This window comes from Canis aureus, chromosome 2 (genome assembly GCF_053574225.1).
Source record: "Canis aureus isolate CA01 chromosome 2, VMU_Caureus_v.1.0, whole genome shotgun sequence".
NCBI classification, from domain to species: Eukaryota; Metazoa; Chordata; class Mammalia; order Carnivora; family Canidae; genus Canis; species Canis aureus.
In genome coordinates, this window is record NC_135612.1 from 13,188,590 (window position 1) to 13,210,052 (window position 21,463).

Consider the following 21,463-nt stretch of genomic DNA (forward strand, 5'->3'; position numbering starts at 1 on the left):
GCAGCGCCAGATGTGGGCTGGGGGGGTGCCGCGGGTGGGGGTGGGGGTGCCTTGGGCGGGATGGTTGCGGGAGAAAGCAGGTGCCGGGCTGAGCTGGACGGTGCTGAGGGACGGGAGGCAGAAGGCGCCCCGACCGCCCTCTCCTTGCCTCTGCGTCCTGGTTCCCAGCGCCTCCCCCGTCCGCTCCGCTCCCCTTGGGGTCTTACCCCAAGCAGGTTCTCCGGTTGAGCAACTTCCAGTCCCTGCGGGGCCGGCGCCTTGCCCGCCGGGGTGGGGGTGGGGGTGGGGGTGGGGGGTGGCCCTGCAGGGTGACTTCTCGGAGGGAGAGGCCTGGACGCTTCCTTAGTGTCCCTGGAGGTTCTCTGTAGGGCCACGTTCAGAAAGGCGGAGCTCTCTGCTGAGTCCAGTGTTTGCTCCCTCAACTCAGGATGTGGTCAGCTAGAAACAAGAACAAAAACTGAAAAAAAAAAAAAAAAGACATACAGGCCAGTGGTGTTCTCTTTCCCCAAGGATTGGGAATTGTGCTGATCCCAGAGCCCATGTGCAGGTCGGTCTAAATGAAAGAATTCCAGTTGGTTAAAGACCATTTGAGTGAATTCAACGTTTTTGTCTGTTTACCAGCGGTGACAAGCTACTGCAACGCTTGATGATGTCATCGTTCGGGACATTTTGGAAGAAGGTCGGTTACCTTTCGGTGGTAGATTTCCCATTGAGTAGGGTTCCCATAAAGGGAAGGGTGAGCTAACCCAGGGTCAGTTGCCCCTGCCTTCCCCGTGGGTGGGAAAAGTCCTAATCCGCAGAGGCAGCAGCCTCCGTCAAGTTTCCTAAAGTGCCCTGAACTCTTGCTGGCGGCGCAGGGAAGTCAGGGTCCGTTACCACAACCTTGACCGGGAAAGATGCTTTATTTAGTGAGATCAGAGGCCGAAGGCAGGTGCGTGGCAGGTCCTTGAAAACCTTTCTCTCTGGGCTCTGAGCCTGTGTGTTCACCTGCCTGCGGGTGTTTTTCCGTGCATACCGCACAGACCTCACAAACATATTTCAAAAATGAATCCTTGGTCGACCTCTCCTCCCTTTTAAAACCCCGTCCCACCTCTGGTCTTCTCCGTCTCAGTAAATGGCACCCGTGACTACCCAGATGTTCATTCCAGAAGCCTGGCAGCCATCCTGATGTGTTCTTTCTGTCACCACCCCCCCCCCCCCTTGCAGTCCACCCCAAATGGAGATGTTGAGTCCCTCCCTCTCTCTGTCTCTCCCCTCCCTCGCTCTCTCTGGTGACACCACTAGAGTACAAGCCACCAGCTTAGTTTGTCTAGACCACTTCTCTGACTGGTTTCTGAGCCATCCCTCCTGCTCCTTTCTTGATCCACATGGCTTCTTAAAGTGTGACCTGGATCCTGAGACCTTCTAGCTCAAAACCCAGTGGCTTCTCGTTGTGCCTCGGCTGGGAGTCAGAAGCCTTCCCGCGCCTCCAGGCTGTGTGGGGTCTGGTCCCATCTGCGGCTCCACGTGCATCTCTGCAGCATGTTCTGCTTTAGGGTCACTGGCCTTTCGTAACCAGGACTCTACTGCCCCTGAGCCTACAAACATGCTTGCTCTTCCCTCGGTCTGGAAAACTCTCTTTCTGTCTCTTAGGTAGTTTGATTTCGTCCTTTAAATCTCAGCTAAAGTACTCTCAGAGAACCCCCAGGGTTGATCCCCTTGCCCTGTTTTTTTCTTGCAGTTTGTTGTGTTGTTGTTGTTTTTTTTCCCCCAGAGCCCTAGTCATGGTTAAAATTCCCCCTGCCCCCAGCTCTGTAAGCAGTTTGAGGTCAAGGATCTGTGATGTCTTATATTGCTGGTGTCCAGCAAAATCCTTGGCACATAAGAGTAAATATTGGTGGAGTGGATGATTGCAAAGATTTTGGTAAATATTGGTGGGATGGATGATTGTAAAGATTTCGGTAAATATTGGTGGGATGGATGATTGCAAAGATTTTGGTAAATATTGGTGGGATGGATGATTGCAAAGATTTTGGTAAATATTGGTGGGATGGATGGTTGCAAAGATTTTGGTAAATATTGGTGGGATGGATGGTTGCAAAGATTTTAACTCCGTCTTTACAACAATGCTGTGAGAGAGGTATTATTATTTTCTCAAATTACACATGAAAAGAACGCAACAGGGATTAAATAACCTGTCCCAGGTCACACAGTAGGTGCCAGAGCAAGAACTCAAAGCCAGTTTTTCTTTTCTGACTATAAGTGTAATATGGATTATTATTAACATAACTATGGTTTAGATATTTATGCCATCTACACTGCATGTTCCGTAGTGGTTTCCTGGCATTACATCTCTTTTGAGACACAGTCGTGTTCTCTTTGACTCCATCTCCTTATGGACTCAACCTTGTAAAGCCTTGGCCGGGAGGTGCACTGCCAACTCCTTTAGGGGCCTGTAGGCCTTGCTGCCTGCTCAGAACCAGATGGGATTTTTAGATTTCCTCCTGGACTTTCGGGAATACTTGGGGCCATCTGAGGCCCTCCCAGGCCTGAACCTGCCGCCTTCATTGCACTCACAAAGCTCCTGCCATCAGAAATTCAAAAAGGAAACGTCATAACATCACTCAAGTTCCCTTTATTTCTCATGTCCCAACTTCAAGGGAGATCCATCGTGTTGGCCCTGTGCTAGAAATCTGCTGAGGGAGTAAAAGTGGGAACCTTTTACTATTTTGGTGTTTAAAACTTTATTCTTCTCCTTCACGTTGCTTCAGTTCTCCGTGGCTGGAAACATCCTTTCGTTGGTTCCTACCCACATACCAAAACCCAAGAAACACATAAACAAAAAAACCAGTTTTCCCTGTTCACGCTTGGAATAGGTTTGACCCTTTGATTCTCTCTTCTTGCATCTGGGTGGTACCTTTTTTTTTTTTTAATAGATTTTATTTATTTATTCATGAGAGACAGAGACACAGGCAGAGGGAGAAGCAGGCTCCATGCAGGGAGCTCGATGCGGGACTCGATGTGGGACTTGATCCCTGGACCCCAGGATCACACCCTGAGCCAAGCAGACGCTCCACTGCTGAGCCACCCAGGCGTCCCCCTTGGGTGGTACCTTTTGAACTGAGGTTATGGTGCTTCGGTGCTTCCTGCCTGTGTTGGTAGTCTATGTGCCTGCAGGTCTGCTCTGTGGGGAAGCAGGGTGTAGGCCCCTCTGGCTGTGTTTTTGGCAGGGGAGCAGGATGGAGAGAGAGGGGTTGGAGAGAGCCCCACATAGGGTTGAAGACGGTAAGACCAGGCCTTCGCAAGGATTATCCAGGAGGTTCTCTGCTTGGCTCTCCAATAGAATCTCTAGGAAGATTTTTTAAAATTCTGGTGCCCTGACCTCATCACCATAGATTTCAGTTTAATTGTTCTAGATAGAGACCCAGGCATTGGTCATTTTTATTTATTTATTTATTTATTTTTATTTTTTCATTGGTCATTTTAAAAGCTTCTCCTTCCCCGCTGATGTTCATATGCAGCCGGAGTAGAGAACCACTGACCTAGAGGTGGAGCCCCATGTACCGCACCGTCGTCCCACCACTTTCTCATCTGCTCTGTATGTTCAGGAGCCCAAAGAGCTTGAGGGAATTAGGACCAATTACCTGGGCTCACTAGCAGACGAGTCCCAGCAAATACCCCCTTAGAGAGGTTCTTTGACTAAGAGGGAAACGTGCGTAGAATCTGGACTTCACAGCTTGGCGAGGTACTGCCAAGTTGCAGGGGCAGTTAGAGACCTCCCATTGGCAGTGCTCTCAGCCATGGTTGCCAACTCTCTTGTAATTCACCTTCCTCTTGTGTCCTAAGGCCTCGTCAATAAAGACCAAGATAGAGTCTGCAGCAGGACTCCCAGCGTGCTTTGAGCATCCCCTTGGAGTCCCTCTCCTCCTCGCCCTGTGAATAATCATTCCCCATCCGGATGGATTGATTGCCCAGCCAGCCCTCTACTTTGTCCCTTTGCGCTTTCACTCCTGCCCTGGTTTGCTCCACCTGCAGTGGCTTCAGTGGCCTCCCTTCATTTCTAAATCCAACCCATCCTTCCAAACTGTGCTTCGATGCTGGTCTTGCACGAAGGCATCCCCGAGTCGCCGTGCAGCCCGTGGCACGCTCTCCCTTCTGCCCCAGCACTACCTTTTATGATTATTCCGAAGACGCTCCACCCTTGGCTCTGTTGCATTCTATCATTTGTGCATGAGTGTTTTCTGTCTTGCAGGATTTTGAAAGCTGTGGGATTTGTGTCTTGTGTATTGTTATATCCCACCCCGTGCTGCGCACACGGCCTTGTGTGGAGCGGGCATTCAACGTAGATTTGTTGGATGATTGTCAGAGAGGATCCAGGAGACTGTTAGGTTTGTCACAAACTATTGGTGAGGAAATCACCATAAACACTTTAAGTCATTCCTGGCTAAATACGTGTTAGATGAACCTTTGGCGTGACATTTGACAAAGACACTGCTGTTATTAAGGGTTACTGTTAATGGATACTTGCCTCCCTGTCCCCTTGCTGCTCAGCAGCTGTGTTTCCTTCCCATGTCTCCTATATGTGGGGATTCTTTACCTCGTACACTTGGTGGGGATCCAGACTTGTCCTGCAGAAGCTGTGAAGTCCAGATCCTTGCTTTTCCCACCCCCCTGACTGGTAGTGTGGTTACCTTATCTCAGCTGAAAGAAGTACTGCCAAGTTGCAGGGGCAGTTAGAGACCTCCCATTGGCAGTGGCTGCAGCAGGGTCCTGCATCTGATCTCAGGCAGCAGGGCAGCTTCCTCCAAGGTCCAGTGTGGATTTGGGGTGGGGGGGATGGTCACTGCTCCATTTCTCTGATATGCTTCTGGCTGGCTGTCTCTTGGCCTGTTTCCCAATCCTCCTGACACCTCTGTGACCCTTTTGATGGCTTACTTAGGGACCTTGTTCTATTTCTTTCGACCAAGAACCCTGACTGATAGAGTTCATTTAAACTTGGAAAGTCAACTGGTACTTTTTTATAGGTGTGAAGACTGTTGCTGACCATTCACTTCTTTCTTCTAGGAATCAATATAGGGAAGGTAATACTCCTTTCAGGTAAAGACCTAGAACTTTTGAAAGTTTGTATCTCTATCCTGGTAGATATATTGTTTTTTTTTTTTAATTTATTTTTTATTGGTGTTCAATTTACTAACATACAGAATAACACCCAGTGCCCGTCACCCATTCACTCCCACCCCTCGCCCTCCTCCCCTTCTACCACCCCTAGTTCGTTTCCCAGAGTTAGCAGTCTTTACGTTCTGTCTCCCTTTCTGATATTTCCCACACATTTCTTCTCCCTTCCCTTATTGTGAAATTATGCCATCTCCATATAATATTTCAGTGACTCAATTTTTTTTTGGGGGGGTTATACATTTGTGCCACCAGGTGGTTTGAGCAAGAAGATGATATCTCCGTCCGTCACATGGCCACTTGCAACCATGCCATTTCTATCGTCCTCACTCTTGCTTCTCTTAACTGTGTCAACTCCTTCCTGGTGTCAGAGCAGTGACACTACGTCTCCGAAAGCTACCAATGGGACACCATTCCCTTGGGATAAAATACGACTTCCTGAGCACATTGTCCCAGTTCATTACGATCTCATGATCCACGCAAATCTCACCACTCTGACTTTCGAGGGAACCACGGAAATAGAAATCGCAGCCAGCCGGCCTACAAGTGCCATCATCCTGCACAGTCACCTTCTGCAAGTATCTAAGGCCACCCTCAGGAGGAGAGTTGGAGAGAGGCTGACTGCAGAACCCTTGAGAGTCCTGGAATACCCGCCTCACGAGCAAATCGCACTTGTGGCTTCCGAGCCTCTGGTGGTTGGGCTCCCGTACACAGTTGTCATTGACTACACTGGCCATCTCTCGGGGCATTTAAATGGATTTTATAAAAGCACCTACAGAACCAAGGAAGGGGAAGTGAGGTACTTTTTTTTCTATTTTTCTTTTTTAAACTTCAAGTACTGCCCATACTAAACTCATTATTTCATATGGATTATTTCTGAAATCTCCCTTGATCATTGAATATTTTGATTTTGCGTTTCATTTACAGCTAAAAATAGCCAATAGATTCTTTTCTTTGTTTTTCAGATCTCGTGTTTTGATTCTGTTTTAACCAGTTTTCTTTCCTTCTGCTCTGTCAAAGTACCTATTTATGTAATTAGATTTCTAGTATATAATAAACATTTTTAATTCTCTCTAGTATTAGTTTCCTAGAGCTGCTATAACAAAGTACCATAAGCTGGGTGGCTTTGAACAACAGACATTTATGCTCTCACCGTTCTGGAGGCTAGTAGTCGGAAATCAAGGTATCAGTAGGGCTCGGCTCTCTCTAAATCTGAGAAGAATCCTTCCTTCCCTCTTTTTAGTTTGTGGTAGCCGTCGATTGTTGGCATTGCTTGGCTTGCACCAACATCAGTCTGGAGTCTGACTCTATTATGTAGCCATTCCTCAAATTTCCCTCTTCTTATGAGGACACTAGTCTTCTTGGATTAGGGCCCAACCCTATGGCTTCATTTGATTACATCTGCAAAGACCCTATTTCCAAATAAAGTCACATTCACAGATACGAGGGATTAAGACTTCCGCATTATTTTGGAGGATGCAGTTTGCCCATACATTCTATTAGAAGAAACATCTTTTTCTCAGTTAAAGCTTTTTAAAGGATCCTCATCAGCCTTGCTTTTGTTCTGCTTTTAAGGAGGTAATCTATTTTGGGAGATTTTATGCTGAATTTTAAAATCAAATTTTATTTGCTCGTAGATTATACTCACTTATTTTTCTGATTCCATATTATTCTTCTGAGGTTAAAAAAAGATGCTATCAAAAAGAATTTTTTTAAAAGTAAATTCTATCCATATCACACCCCTAAAGATAGCCGGTGCTTTTATTTTGGGGACCATCCTTCTGGACTTCTCTCTGGATATGGATATACATTTGCGTAAATGGAGCAATGTTATATTTTCCATCTGATAAGGGATTTTATTTTAATATGTTGAGATGTTTCATATGGAAGGCTGTCAGTGTACATTATTCTAATGAGTTTATTAAAATGCATGTGCACTGATTTAACTAATACCCCGTTGATGGAGATTGGGTTGTTTTCACCGTTTCAGCAACAGCAGTATCTTTGTCAATCATTTCTTTAGAATAAATGCCTAGAACTAAAATTGATAAGTTCACGGGTGTACAATCATTTGATATCCCTTGCCATATTTCTCATCTGCAGCCAATTCTGTATACGGGCAGTCTTTATAGAGCCAAAAAGCCAACAGATATGTCCCTTTAACTTTATTATTGAGAAAGTTGAGCAGGTTTTCATATGTTTATTGACTATTTGTAAGCCTTCTTCTGTGAATTGCCTGTTTATGACCTGTACCTGCACTTCTCCTTGGTTGCTGGTTATATAGTCTTACTCACTTTTAAGTTTTCATTATCTGTCAAGGCTATTAAGCCTTTGTCAAATAACTTTCAATCAGTTTTCTCAGTTTTTAACTTTTTAAATTTAGTTTATGATAGCTTAAATGAAATTTTTTTTTTTTTAGTAGTGAATTCCATAATCTTATGATATCTCTAGGGATTAAAAACCAAAGAACACATCTATTTTAGAGTCCCTGGTGCTTTATGTTGTACTTCTTTTTCACATGCCATAATTTTAGAGTACTTGCATCAACACACTTTGAACCTACTGCGGCCAGAATGGCCTTTCCCTGCTTTGATGAACCTGCCTTCAAAGCGAATTTTTCAGTCAAGATCCGAAGGGAGCCCAGACACGTCGCCATCTCCAATATGCCGCTGGTGAGTCTGAACTGCCTGTCTACTCACGGGAAAAATCTGTTGATATGCTGTGACTTGCTTGTCACTGTGGTGACAGTTAACATTCATGTCACCTGTGTTGTTTTATTGCCTGACAGCTCACTTTGCTTTTTTCATTTCTAACCTTTGCTTTTGTTTCAAACAAGAATTTATCTGTAGTTAAAGAAAAAATTGGCCCTTAAAACATGTAGGATTTCAGTACCAGTGGCATTCCTGGTCACTGGTGCTGACAGGAGGGCAACTGTAGGGAAGCAGGTCAGATGTAAATGAGAGCGCCCTTCACAAAGCACTTTCTCCTTCACCGTCTCATATGATCTTTTAAAGGGCACACCTGGTCATCTAAGGCTATATCTCTACTAGATAGTATATCATATATAGAAATTACAGAGCATAACTAAGAGTAACCATCTGATTTGTAACTATATCCACCAAATTGGGCCAACAGAAAAAAAAAGTCGTCTTATGTTACAAAAGGTAAGTAGTCATCGATAGCTCAGTTCCCTTTAAAGAAACCATTACCCTCCAATACTGAAGCAAATGTGGACCGTGTTCCATCTGATTTTCAAAAGTGGTGAGAAAATGGCCATGCCAAATGAATAAAACTACTGAGTCAGTGCCACGGACCGATGACAGTGCCAGCTTAGAAAAACTCATCCCCCGCAGGGAGTCTGCTTCTCCCTCCACCTATGTCTCTGCCTCTCTCTCTCTTTGTCTCTCATGAATAAATAAATAAAATCTTTAACAAAAAGGAACAAAACTCATCCCCCTAGCTATCAGCCTGCAACTCCTGAAGCACACACATGGGCTTTTGTTCAGAGAGCTCGCTGCAGATGAGACTCAGATGGAACTGACTTTGCCCAGAATCTTAAAGGGTGTCCCAGCTCAGCCCTGTGCTGAGCAGGGGGGCATAATCTTAGTGCGGGACTCTGAGGGCCACAGCCAACCTCTAACACAGTACCTTGAGACGCTCAAAAGTCTATGGATCACCTTAAAAATCATACCTTAATAATCCCTTCCTCAAATAAGATTCTGATAGCCCCCCTCAGGGGGCCATGCTCTGTGAAAAGTGCTCTTCTGCAAAACTCTACCAACTAAGAACGGATACAAATGTGAGTGGGATAGATATCCCACTCACATTTGTATATGAAAAAAAACAGGAAACAGTTATGCTATTTTCCTGATATACATTTGAGATAGAGAACATACTTGTTCCAGTCGTCGTTCCATCCTCCAATATTATGATATTGCTCCCGGGGTTATGAGTTCTCTAATCAGAGAAGCAATCACAGCTTTAGGAGAATAAAGGATGGGGACAGATGAAACCAAAGGGGAGACTGATGACCAAAAAAAGATTGGTGGAGAAACTCGTAGGCTTGCAAGGTGAAGGCTGGGAGCTCCCAAGGCTTCGCAGAGACGCTGGAGCCTCAATCCATGGATAGCCAAGAGCCATTTATTAAGGAAAGGAAAATCTACAGTGTGATCTTGCCTCCTGGACAGGAAAGCTCTCCCATTGGCAGAAATCTTTTAGGACTTGCCTGAGCTCAGGCTGCAGACCTGGAATTCAGGGGGAAGGACAGTGGAGTCTCAGGGGATCGTCTTGTCTTGGTGGCTGCAAAAGCTAACAGACCATCAGAACGTTGAAGTGTATGGGCGGTGGACAGGATTTAATGACATTTAAAGTTGAATTAATTAGCTTACTTGCCTAGTGAATACCACAGCTTCAGCAATGACCATTTGGGTTAGGGTTGGGTAGAAGGCATTTAAAAAGAAAAGGTAAGTTGGAGTTTTTCAAGAGTAAACCTAGGTCGGCTATCAGGGTTAGGGTTGGAGTGAACAAAGGGTGACCATCAGACACCAGAACGGGTGGTTGATGGGTGCTAAAAAGAAGGATGAGGGCACAGAAATAGAGGTGGAAATAAGATTCCAGGGAAAATGCATATGCTAATATGGAATTCGCCAGGCTCGTTCTTCTCTTGCTCTCTTTCTCCAGGACCCTGCCCCAGTGCTCTGTGTTGTTGCCTGGGGTATGAGACTCTCCTTTTGGGGATCAGACCTCTTAGACTGCACCTCTATGACCCCCACCCCTTCTCCCTGACTACACCTAAAGCTGATTCCAGTGAAGCAAATCAGAGTTGGTTGGCCGAGTCAGGTTCAGGCATGTGTTCCTTTCAATTTTGTGGGAAAATAGAAGCTCTCTTTTAGGTTATATACAGTTACATGTTTGCCGACTGTAGAAAACAAATTAGTGTGTTTCCAGAAAATTCTCGTACCGGTATTTAAGGTCAGGTGGACTACATATTGGCAAAACCAGTAATTTCAGTTTTGCTTTGTTCCATTCATATTATCTCTGTCATATACCAAATATGGGTCAGTTTGCAACCATCTTGGGTATTTAAAAGAAATGTAGTGATGATAGTTGCAAAACTCTGTAAATATAATAAAAAAAACCCACTGAACTCTATACTTTAAAATGATGAATTTTATGGTAGGTGAATTCCATCTCAGTAAAAAAAATTGCGGGGGATCCCTGGGTGGTGCAGCGGTTGAGCACCTGCCTTCAGCCCAGGGCGTGATCCTGGAGTCTCAGGATCGAGTCCTGCATCAGGCTCCCCATATGGAGCCTGCTTCTCCCTCTGCCTATGTCTCTGCCTCTCTCTCTTTCTTTGTGTCTCTCATGAATAAATAAATAAAATCTTAAAAAAAAATTGAATAGATTGGACTTAATATCAAAATTACAATCAGGTATTAGAGAAATTTTATTTTATTTATTTATTTATTTATTTATTTTTATTAGAGAAATTTTAAAATAATTTTACAAATGGTGTGCTGTGTACTTTATTACATCCGGTGGTTAAGAAATTTCTCTTTAGGAAATATTTTCAATGCATTGGATAATTGGGTTATTTGATGATTTCATTTCTTCTGATTTTAGGTTAAATCTGTGACTGTTGCTGAAGGACTCCTAGAAGACCATTTTGATGTCACTGTGAAGATGAGCACCTACCTGGTGGCCTTCATTATTTCAGATTTTGAGTCCATTAGCAAGATGACCAAGAACGGAGTCAAGGTGAATCCTGGGACTGTCAGATTGTCACATAGGGTGACCAACTTATCCTAGCCTGGGTGAGACTGTCCTGGTTTTAAAACTGGAAGTCCCACAATTTGGGCACACACCTGAGTCTTGGGCAAAACCCAAGATTGTTGGCATCCTATTGTCACAGATGCTGGTATTTACAATGGGGTTCTAATCACAAAAACATGTGGAGAGGCTTGGTCTGGTCTGGATCACGGTCCCAGCTCCACCAATAGCTGGTTTTCTGACCTTGGCCCTGCTCTCTTTGAAACTTAGTTTAATTTATGCTTCTTTAAAATGTGTAGGTTAAAAAATAAAATAAAATAAAAAAATAAAAAAATAAAAAAAATGTGTAGGTTGGACTAGACCCTGCCAGTGGTTTCTCTAGTTGTTTCTGGCTATCACTTTCTACAGTTTGGAAGAAAATGTCATTGACTATCTGAACAGAGGGTTTCTGGCCTTGAGAAGAAAGTAAAATAGAGCAGTCAGCTTAGAGAATTTCATGGCTCTGGGGAGGACATTTGTGGCAGCGAATACTAGAAAAAATATCTTGTGTCAAGTACTACTTTCCCCCTTTCTAGGTGCCGTTGTGTAGTGAACAACCTATTCAACTGTATGCTGGGTTCTGAATGCAAACAATCTTTGCGGGGAGAGGAGGGGCTTTAATTTGAAGATATCTCATTTATTTGTGCACATTTTCACTGAGGCCTGAACGGATAGGACTTCTCTGATGAATGATCGTTTGTTCCTGTAGCGGTTCTTTTTTTTTTTTTTTTAAGATTTATTTATTTATTTATTTATTTATTTATTTATTTATTTATTTATTTATTTATGATAGACATAGAGAGAGAGAGAGAGAGAGGCAGAGACACAGGAGGAGGGAAAAGCAGGCTCCACACTGGGAGCCTGATGTGGGACTCCATCCTGGGACTCCATCGCACCCTGGGCCAAAGGCAGGCGCCAAACCGCTAGGCCACCCAGGGATCCCCCTGTAGTGGTTCTTGTAGAGATCTTTCTACTTACCTGGAGATTTGAAGGTGATGCTTGAGATTTGAACATAGGGACCAATCTAAATTCAGTAGCGAAACTATCAGCAAAAACAGTCATGCATTGATTTGCCCACTTTTGTGAATCCTTTATGAAAGATTCTTTTTTTAAAATAATGTCTCTTCCATACTGTGATATTGTGATTTATGACAAGAAATATATATACGTGGTCTTTGTCCCGGTTTCTAGCATGAAGCTCCTAAAACATGAGGAATTTCCTGATGACAGCTAGAAAGGTGTCTCTCAGGTTAATGAGATGACTTGTGGAAAGCACATAGGTAACCTAAAGATGGGGGCTGGGTGCCGGAGAACTAGCCATGTGGTCTGAGGGTTGGGACTTTTGGCCACTCCCTCTTGACGTTCAGAGAGTGGTGAAGGATTGGGGATTTGAGTTCAATTACCTAGGGCTGATGACTTTATGAGCCCTGACTGTGGAGGGAAGCCTCTATAAAAACCTAAAAGGACAGTTCAGAGAGCTTCTGGGTTGGTGCAAGTGCAGAGAATCCGTGAGAGTGGCCTGCCTGGGGGATGGTATGGCAGCTCTTCCAATCTGGCTGTTTCTGAGTCATGACCTTTTATAGTAAGTAAGATATTTCTCTGAGTTTTAGGAGCTGCTCTAGCAAAGTAATGAAACCTAAAGAGGTGGTTGTTGCAACCTGCAAGCTCTAGCCTGTTGGTCAGAAGCATGGAGGGTAAGGTGGACTCGTGACTATCCCCTGAAGTGGAAGTGGGGCCAGTTTTGAAAGGCTCATCCTTCATGTCGTGGACGCTGGGCAGTGTTGAAACCAAGCTGAGTTGTGGGACACCCGGGTGGTATTGGAGAACTGCTTGCAGGTGTGGGGGTAATCCCCCACCCCCACATTGGAATTGGGACCCAGAACTCTTTCATATTAGTGTTCTTAGGTTTTTTATTTCTTTAAATACATTAAATGTAAATTTTACATTCTAGTAACTGTCCTATCTGAAGTCTTTGTGCGTCTGGTTCTATGGTCTGTTGTTTCTGCTGGTTTTTGCTTATGGTGTCTGGGTTCCTCGGCGTGTATTGAACTTAGGCTACCTGAGTTGAAGGTGGCTTCTTTCAGAGAGAATTTGTTTGCTCCTGTCGGGTGACCAGGAGCACTTACGAGCCCATGAATCACTTTAATTCAACCTCTTAGCTTCAGATTTTTAAGCTACCTGGTTAGTGTGTGTCCAGCTGCTACCGAGTGTGAAGATTAGCTTTTTACTGATTCTCTTAAGACTTCCATCAGCCTCCCCTCTAAAGTACCAAGCCTTTGAAAAAGATGTTCCCCCACTCCTGCAGGCTCCTTGAGGAAGGGGGTGGCTGTGTTTAGTTTACCCTTACAGCAAGGGTGTGATCCTTTTGGGTCCAGCTTTACGCATGGTGCGTCTTCTGTTGGACGTCCCATCTCGGGCGGGCTCTGAATTTTGTTTCCTATCCCCTGAGACCTCCAGTGCTGTGAAAGCTCAGATCCATCTGTATTAGGCTAGTGTCCTCAGGACAAAAGCTGGCTGCAGTGCTCTGCTGTCTATGGAGGGTCCTACTGTTACTTCATTTCTGGCATCTAACTTGACTTTTCTACAGTGTCATAAGAGCATTTTTAAAAAGATGGTTTTGTATAGGTTATCCAGCATGTTGTAGTTGATCAGAAACAGCATTAATATAAGAAACAGAACTGCTGATTTTCTTAATTGTCAACTATGTTGCGGAAGATGAAGCCTTAAACGTCTATGTTCTGTACAGTTGTGGAGAGAACCCACAATGGCATTTGAATAGCTGTCTCTGCCTTTCTCTTCAGGTTTCCATATATGCTGTGCCAGACAAGATACACCAGGCAGATTATGCCCTGGATGCCGCCGTGACGCTTCTAGAATTTTATGAGGATTATTTCAGCATTCCATATCCCTTGCCCAAACAAGGTAGAGATTTTGCACAGTTTTTGCAAATTGTGGCATTTAATGTTGTCAGCTGTGGATTAAATCCTCCTAATTGGCATTCCCATGTTTATCTCAGTAGCCCTTTAAGTCCTGAAACTCCCAGCAGGGGTTAACCATCAGGTTGATCCTACTCACCCCTCATCTATACAGTAAATTTCTAATAGCAGAAGAACTTGAAAAGGTTTCTGAGGCACGTATCGTGGTGAGAATCTTATCTTCTGACTTTAAAGATAAACCCTGCTGAATTAGTGGGGAGACAGCAAAGTGCGGAAGCTGCATTTTTTTTCATTATTGGCACACGTTTGGTAGGGATATAAAGGATGCTCAATAAATTTTTCTTGAACGCATACAGGGTAAGGAAAAATCTGCATTTTCCTTCTTAAGTGGGCTTTTAAAACTATTGTGTGTTTGGGATTTTAGGTGGATGGGAGCCTGGGGCATCCCAAGGCAAGTGGATTATTGAAGAGATTGTTAAAGAGTTTTCAATCCCTAAACTCCTCCTCAGATGGCTAGAAAGGGAGTCAGGAGGCCCAGGGCCCACCTCTGAGGCTGTCATGCAGCAGTAGAGCAACTCAGTGACTCTGAGCCTCTCTTTCTTGGTTGTGAAAAGTTCCTCCAGCCTAGAATGATTCCGCCCAAACCAGCTTGGCTTTTCTTAGGATCCCTACACCTATCCATTCTGAAAGCTAGTGTGTTTGGGCAATGTCTCACTTCAAGACAGCTAATAGATTTTTGTGTTGTTCCCAAGATCTTGCTGCTATTCCGGACTTTGAGAGTGGTGCTATGGAAAACTGGGGACTGACCACGTACAGAGAATCTGCTCTGTTGTTTGATGCTGAGAAGTCTTCTGCGTCAGATAAGCTTGACATTACTTTGATAGTGTCTCATGAACTCGCCCACCAGGTACACAAAATTTTGTTTTTAAAAAATTGTGGCAAAACTACACCTAGATTGCTTTTATGGGACAGAAGAGACTATTCATATTGACATACGAGTTGGATAGCTTCATTTTTGCTTTGCCTTTTTTCCATAGGAAAAACAATTTCTTTAAAGCATCAGGTGCCATGTTTTAAAATTACATTGAAACTTTTTTTTTTACTTTGCTGAAATATTCTATAAATGTCATTGATACACTGACATCATACACGTGCAATCTTTCCTCCTGAATGCCTTATGTTTATAGCTGTGTAGAGAAGCCAGTCTCCGTAGAAATGTGTGAATAATCTGCTGTTTTCCTTTTAGTGGTTTGGAAACCTCGTTACCATGGAATGGTGGAATGATCTTTGGTTAAATGAGGGCTTTGCCAAGTTTATGGAGTTTGTGTCTGTCAGTGTGACTCATCCTGAACTGAAAGTTGTAAGTATTTACTTATTTTTAACAGGTTGATCTGTCGTTTTATTCAGCTTTAGTGGAAGATATTTAATGATCTTCAATTATCGAATTCATTTTAACTCCCTGAGAGTCTAGAAAGGAATGGGGTTCCCAAAATGCTACTGAACTTCAGAGGTGTCACAAAGGCTTATTTCCAAACTGGATTCCTTATTTCCAAATCTGTGAGAGGTAGGAAATTATGTTAAATCTTATCCCACTTAATATCTTAAAAGAAATAGAAGTAATGACAACTTGTCTGTTCCATCTCATTTTCTCAACCTTCAGGTTGCTCACTGAAGGATTATTAAGTACAGATTGCTATTATTTCAATAGGATCCTACTTGCCAACTCAAAGAGGATCCTATTTGCTTTAGGTAACTGCACATTTGTTTATATAGGAGCCTACAAACTGAAGGCTTTGGAACCTTTACATTTTTATCTTAAAAATCTGGTGTTTAACTTGTGAAAATCACATGCAGTAAAGTTTTTCTTTCTTTTTTTATTTTTTAAGATTTTATTTATTTATTCATAGGAGACACACAGAGAGGCAGAGACACAGGCAGAGGGAGAAGCAGGCTCCATGCAGGGAGCCCAGTGGGGGACTCGATCCCGGGTCTCCAGGATCACGCCCTGGGCCAAAGGCAGACGCTCAACCACTGAGCCACCCAGGTTGTCCCACATGCAGTAAAGTTAAAAAAAAAAAAAAAAAAAAAAGAAAGAAAACTGTATATAAAAAAAACTGTATATAAAAGGAAACAAAACTCAAAAAGCAATCCTTCACTCTATAATTTTGATTTATGCATGTATTCTCATTTTCATCTTCCTGGACACATAATTTAGTTATAATGTCTAACTATTACACTACGATGGATCATAAATATTTTCCCATTTCCACATAACCCTTAAAAATAAAGTTGATTATCTGTGTATGTTATTCTATTGGGTAATATGCCCTAAGAAATCAGATTATACTTGGAGTTTGTTCTCCACTTTTTCTTTTTTTCTTTCTTTTTTTGACCACATGGTTTTAAACTTAACTTTCTTTGCTTTAAAATAAGATGGCGATGTTGTAATCACTACACACTTTAGTTCGTGGTTTGGCACTGTTTGGCTACAAGCATCATGGCTTTTCTTTCTTTCTTTTTTTTTTTTTTTTAAAGATTTTATTTATTTATTCATGAGAGACATAGAGACAGAGAGAGATAGAGAGGCAAAGACACAGGCAGAGGGAGAAGCAGGCTCCATGCCAGGAGCCTGATGTGAGATTCGATCCCAGGACTCCAGGATCATGCTAAACTGCTGAGCCACCCAGGGATCCCCATGATTTTTTTTTTTTTTTTCCCATGATTTTGTTTTTAAGTTAAGCTTGTCTTCTAAAAGGTAGTTAAGATGAACAAAATCTAAAAATCTAAAATGTTCACCTAAAATTGTTTGTTGGATGCTCTTTAGCAACAGCAATGCTATTTTATTTTGTAAAGTGTAAATATGGAAGAGGTTTGGGCCAGAAACTTGAAGTATAAGCCTGTTAACCCAGAACAAACATTAATCCTTTAATATTTTTTATCTAAAATAGAAATCACATAAGTGACATTCTTTGTTTCAATAGGAAGATTATTTCTTTGGCAAGTGTTTTGATGTGATGGAGGTAGATGCATTAAATTCTTCACACCCTGTGTCGACAGCTGTGGAGGATCCTGCTCAGATTCGGGAGATGTTTGATGAGGTTTCTTATGAAAAGGTAAAAATGGATTATAAGGGTACATTTTGGACACCAAACTGATAGACTTGGGTAGAGAGGTGATAGATAGGGTTGTGGGGTGGCTTTCCCTTCTTAAAAAACCACCAGATTGAATGCCTTCTATGCTGCCCCATGCTGCCTGGAGTTAACTTTTTACAGCCAAAGTTGCAGTTTGATTTGTAATCCTGAAGATCTTATAGTTGTTTTTTTCCATTTTGTCATAAAGTGAAACTTGATGGCCTACAGTAACTCTGCCTCTTATCATTCAACAATAGGTCTTGATCGTGTATCATCAGGCAAACATTCCTGCCTCCTGTAGCTTACCTTTCATTGCCTTCAGAACTGGTGTGTGATGAGTACTGGGTGTTATAATATATGTTGGCAAATTGAAATTAAATAAAGATTAATTATTTTTAAAAGTAGCCTTATAAAGTGAAAAAAATGGTTTGTATTGTTGAACTGCAAAATACTGTCCTATGCGATGTGTTTAATAACAGAACTGGAAATGGTTGCTAACATTTGATGGGAGATTATACATAAAAAAATCTTTATCTGGCTTTTCTGGACAAGGAAAAAGAAAAAACAAGGATTCTAGTCACCCTGGTTACATGGTAGGGGGCAGAGGGCTGTGTATTTCCCTTGGTGTAATGCAAGCTGAAGCTAAAGTCCTAGTTCTTCCTTCATGAGATCAAGGTTCTGCTTTTCCAATTCTCTTTCCATTCCCAACCATTTCTTTTGTCTTCAGCAAGGCAGAGAATGTCCTTTACCATTGTACTTGGTTATCTTAAATGTAATATACGGAATAGTATTTCTTTGATGTTTTCATCAGCAGTGCACGGGAGATAAAAACAGACATACAGAGGTGTATCTCAGTGGAACAGACTAGAGAGCTCAGAGACAAACCCACACATATATGGTCAATTTTTTGTGTCTGAAAAAGAAGCCAAGAATATACAATGGGAAAAGGAGAGTATCTTCAATTAATGACTGTTCAGCTTTCCCAACACCACGTGTGAAAGAATGAAAATGGACCACTGTCGTATACCTCTTGGAGAAAATAACTTGATTGAAGACAAAAAACCATAAAACTCCTAAAAGCAAATAAAGGGATAAAACTCCTTAACCTGTGACTTGGCAACAATTTTTTGTATGTGACACCAAAAGTGCAAGCAGCAAAAGCAATAATTAACAAGTAGGAATGTATCCAACTGAAATGCTTCTGTACAGCAGAAGAAATAATGCAAATGGAAAGGCAAACCTACAGGATGGGAGGAAATGTTTGCAAACCATATGTCTGATATAGGGTTAATATCCAACATAGATAAGAACTCCTACAGCTCAGTAACAATCTGATGGAATGTTGGCAGAGGAACTAAATTAGACATTTCCAAGGAAGACCCACAAGTGGCCAAGAAGTATGTGACAAGATGCTCAACATCACTAATCATAAAGGAAATGAGAATCAAAACCACAGTGATCTATCACCTTGCACCTCTTAGGATAGCTATCCTGACAAAGAGTGTTGGCAGGGGTGTGCAGGAAAAGGCACCCTTGTGCACTGTTGGTGGGAATGTAAATCGGTCCAATCACAGTGGAAAATGAAGTGGAGTTTCCTCAATATTAAAACTACAACTACCTAAAAGGGCTTCTGTAGTGAGTGCACACGTAGGACAGCTCTGTTTCTCTTCATGCAGGACTGACCTCAAAAATAAAACTACAGTAGGACCTAGCAATTCCACTTCTGAGTATTTATCTGAAGAAAACAAAAAATCCTAATTCAAAGGTAACACACACTTTCAAATTCATTGTAGCATCATTTATAGTAAGTAGCCAAGGAAGGGGAACAACTTGTGTCCACCGAGCAATGAATGGATTTAAAAAAAAAAAAAAAACGTGATATGCACATACAACAGAATATTAATCACCCTCAAGATAGAATGAAATCTTGCCATTTGGACAAAGTGGATAGACCTTGAAGGCATTACACTAAGTGAAATAAGTCAAAGACGAATACCATAAGATTTCACTTACATGTGGCATTTTCAAAAACCATTCCATTTTGGGCACAGAACAGAGTGGTAGTGGTCAGAGGCAGGGATGGGCAAAATGGGAGAAGGGGGTCAAAAGGTACAAATTTTTACTTATAAAACTGTTATGTCACTGGGCTGTAATTTACAGCATGTTCTGTAGTTGATACTACTGTATTGCCTATTGGGAAGTTGCTAAGAGTAAATCTTAAAAGTCCACATCTAAAGAAAAAAAAAAAAAAAACAAGGGAATTGATGTTAGCTAGACTTAATGTGGTAAGTGGTGGTCACAGTATATACAAATATTGAACCACTATACACCTGAAACTAATAGGTTACATCTAAATTATACATCAATAAACACTTAAAAAAAAAAAAAAACCCAAACCAATCCTGTTGGCAGGGTGATGTACTCCATGTGGATATTCATGGATCTGTGCTTTGCCTGTCTGGTGTCCCCACCGTTCCCTATAGAGAAAAAGGAACAATGTAGGTCTTGAGAGGACATAAGAAATTCTCCCGTAAAGGGAGATTTTCTAATTACTTCTTAAAGGATGAACTGGGGCTTCCTAGGAAGAGAAGGAAGTAGGAAGAGCTTTCTGGGATGATGGATCCTGATTGCTTAGGGGGTGAGTGGAAGAGAAGGGGAAAGGGGCAGGGGAAGGAAGTTGTATTTAAAAAAAATGATGGAGGGGAAAAGCAAGGTCAATAGGAAAGCTTTTTTCTTTACTCTTGAGTGCATTGCCTCATTTATGTCACTTGTCCATTGGAGGCATTTGAATTTGGGGGTTCACAATCCACAGTAATGGGGATCAAGGGTTGGGGGAGACTCTTTAACACAGGAATGTAGGTCACCAGGCCTTCTCTGCCACCTTTTCCTTTGTTCCTCCTGCCGTCTGTGCTCCAGGCTGCCTGTGCTCTCCCATCCCTTAACCGGTACCTCTGCTTCTATCGCTGCTTCTACCTGCCTGTCCCCCTTGCTGGGCCACAGTGGCTGTGGGAAGGCAGGTGGTGCTTCACGTGTGGCTTCTGCACCACTGTCCACTGACCTGTGAATAATGGGCGCTGGCCAATGATGTTAATTTGCCCTGCGGGGAGGGTTGGTTGCTGTTAGAGAATGACGGCCCTGGGGGCCTAAGAAAAGAGACCGTTCTGTTCAACCCTTTGTCTAGACAGGTCTCAGGTTTTTGTTTTTGTTTTTTTAAAGATTTTGTTTATTGATTCATGAGAGACACACAGAGAGAGAGGCAGATACATGGGCAGAGGGAGAAGCAGGCTCCATGCAAGGAGCCTGATGTGGGACTTGATCCTGGGTCCCCAGGATCATGCCCTGGGCTGAAGGCGTCACTAAACCACTGAACCACTGGGGCTGCCCTAGGCAGATCTAAGTTTACCCACTTTAAAAAAAAATTTTTTTTAAACCCGTTTTCTTTAGTTGGGTCACAAATCACTAGACATTGAAGATATTGCCGTAGTTGCATGTTGAAAGGACTCTCCCAAGATAAAGTGTGATGACAGAGGAGATGATGATTAAACTAACAATGACTTAATGTTGTCTTTTCAGGGAGCTTGTATTCTGAATATGCTAAGGGATTATCTTGGTGCCGATGCATTTAAAAGTGGCATTGTCCAGTATCTCCTGAAGCATAGCTACAAAAACACAAAAAATGAGGACCTGTGGAACAGCATGGCAAGTGTGAGTATGGTTTTGTTGAGCTCTGTTTGGGGTTGCCGGGCTTATTACCATGTTTTTGTTTTTGTTTTCTGCACTCTATTAATCCCTCTGAGAGGGATCATGAGTGTTTTCTACAGAACCAAGACTAACATGTTTGGTTTTTAGATTTGCCCTACAGGTGGCACAGAGAGGATGGATGGCTTTTGCTCTAGGGGCTCACGTTCATCATCGTCAGTAAGTTTTTCCATCTACGTGGGACCCCCTAAGCCCAGGTTTTTACTCTATTCTTCGCAGAAAACCTCTGTGCCAGACTCTGAGGTCCTCATCATATCACTCTTATTCCACATAAGGTTGTGTGGAGACTGACCATCTTTTTACAACTTCTCTTGGATGCTGTCTCCACAGGGAAGTTGGATAGCATTCTTTGGTAGCCCCTGTCGCTGGTCCTAATCAGCTTCGTTCTCTGGAAAGCAGTGAATGTCAATGACCTGTTTCTGTGGTGGATTGGGGCTGTCTCAGGCTGTGTGGGTCCTTTCCAAAGCTCTTCATTTCTGAAAAAAACCAGGGCAGCGAGCATTCTAGAGCATCTACTATGTGTCAGACAGGTGCTAAGCACTATTACCTCCTGTATTTCTTGCACCAGTCCAACATGCAGGGTACTTCTATTTTAACAGATGGAAAAGTGAAATCTGAAAGCATATGCTCAGTAAACTGCAGAGTGGGGGGGTTTGACTTTAGATCCAATTCATGTTT

At 42.7% G+C, this 21,463-nt stretch overlaps 1 protein-coding gene across 4 annotated transcripts in view; it reads left to right on the forward strand.

The window, feature by feature from the left end:
* The window catches only part of ERAP1 (endoplasmic reticulum aminopeptidase 1), a 42,598-nt gene that overhangs the window by 1,390 nt on the left and 19,745 nt on the right, over positions 1 to 21,463 (forward strand). The window contains exons 1-12 of one of the 4 annotated variants that reach the window (XM_077863772.1): positions 328 to 547; positions 622 to 679; positions 5,044 to 5,076; positions 5,407 to 5,950; positions 7,685 to 7,823; positions 10,774 to 10,908; positions 13,761 to 13,881; positions 14,648 to 14,802; positions 15,142 to 15,255; positions 16,877 to 17,008; positions 20,600 to 20,731; positions 20,876 to 20,944. In XM_077863772.1, coding sequence (XP_077719898.1) covers positions 5,424 to 5,950; positions 7,685 to 7,823; positions 10,774 to 10,908; positions 13,761 to 13,881; positions 14,648 to 14,802; positions 15,142 to 15,255; positions 16,877 to 17,008; positions 20,600 to 20,731; positions 20,876 to 20,944 — 1,524 coding nt within the window. In that variant the 5' untranslated portion in view covers positions 328 to 547; positions 622 to 679; positions 5,044 to 5,076; positions 5,407 to 5,423. Of the gene's footprint in view, positions 1 to 327; positions 548 to 621; positions 680 to 5,043; positions 5,077 to 5,406; positions 5,951 to 7,684; positions 7,824 to 10,773; positions 10,909 to 13,760; positions 13,882 to 14,647; positions 14,803 to 15,141; positions 15,256 to 16,876; positions 17,009 to 20,599; positions 20,732 to 20,875; positions 20,945 to 21,463 lie in introns of those variants that run through there. The other 3 variants (XM_077863763.1, XM_077863755.1, XM_077863750.1) reach the window with 3 other exon arrangements.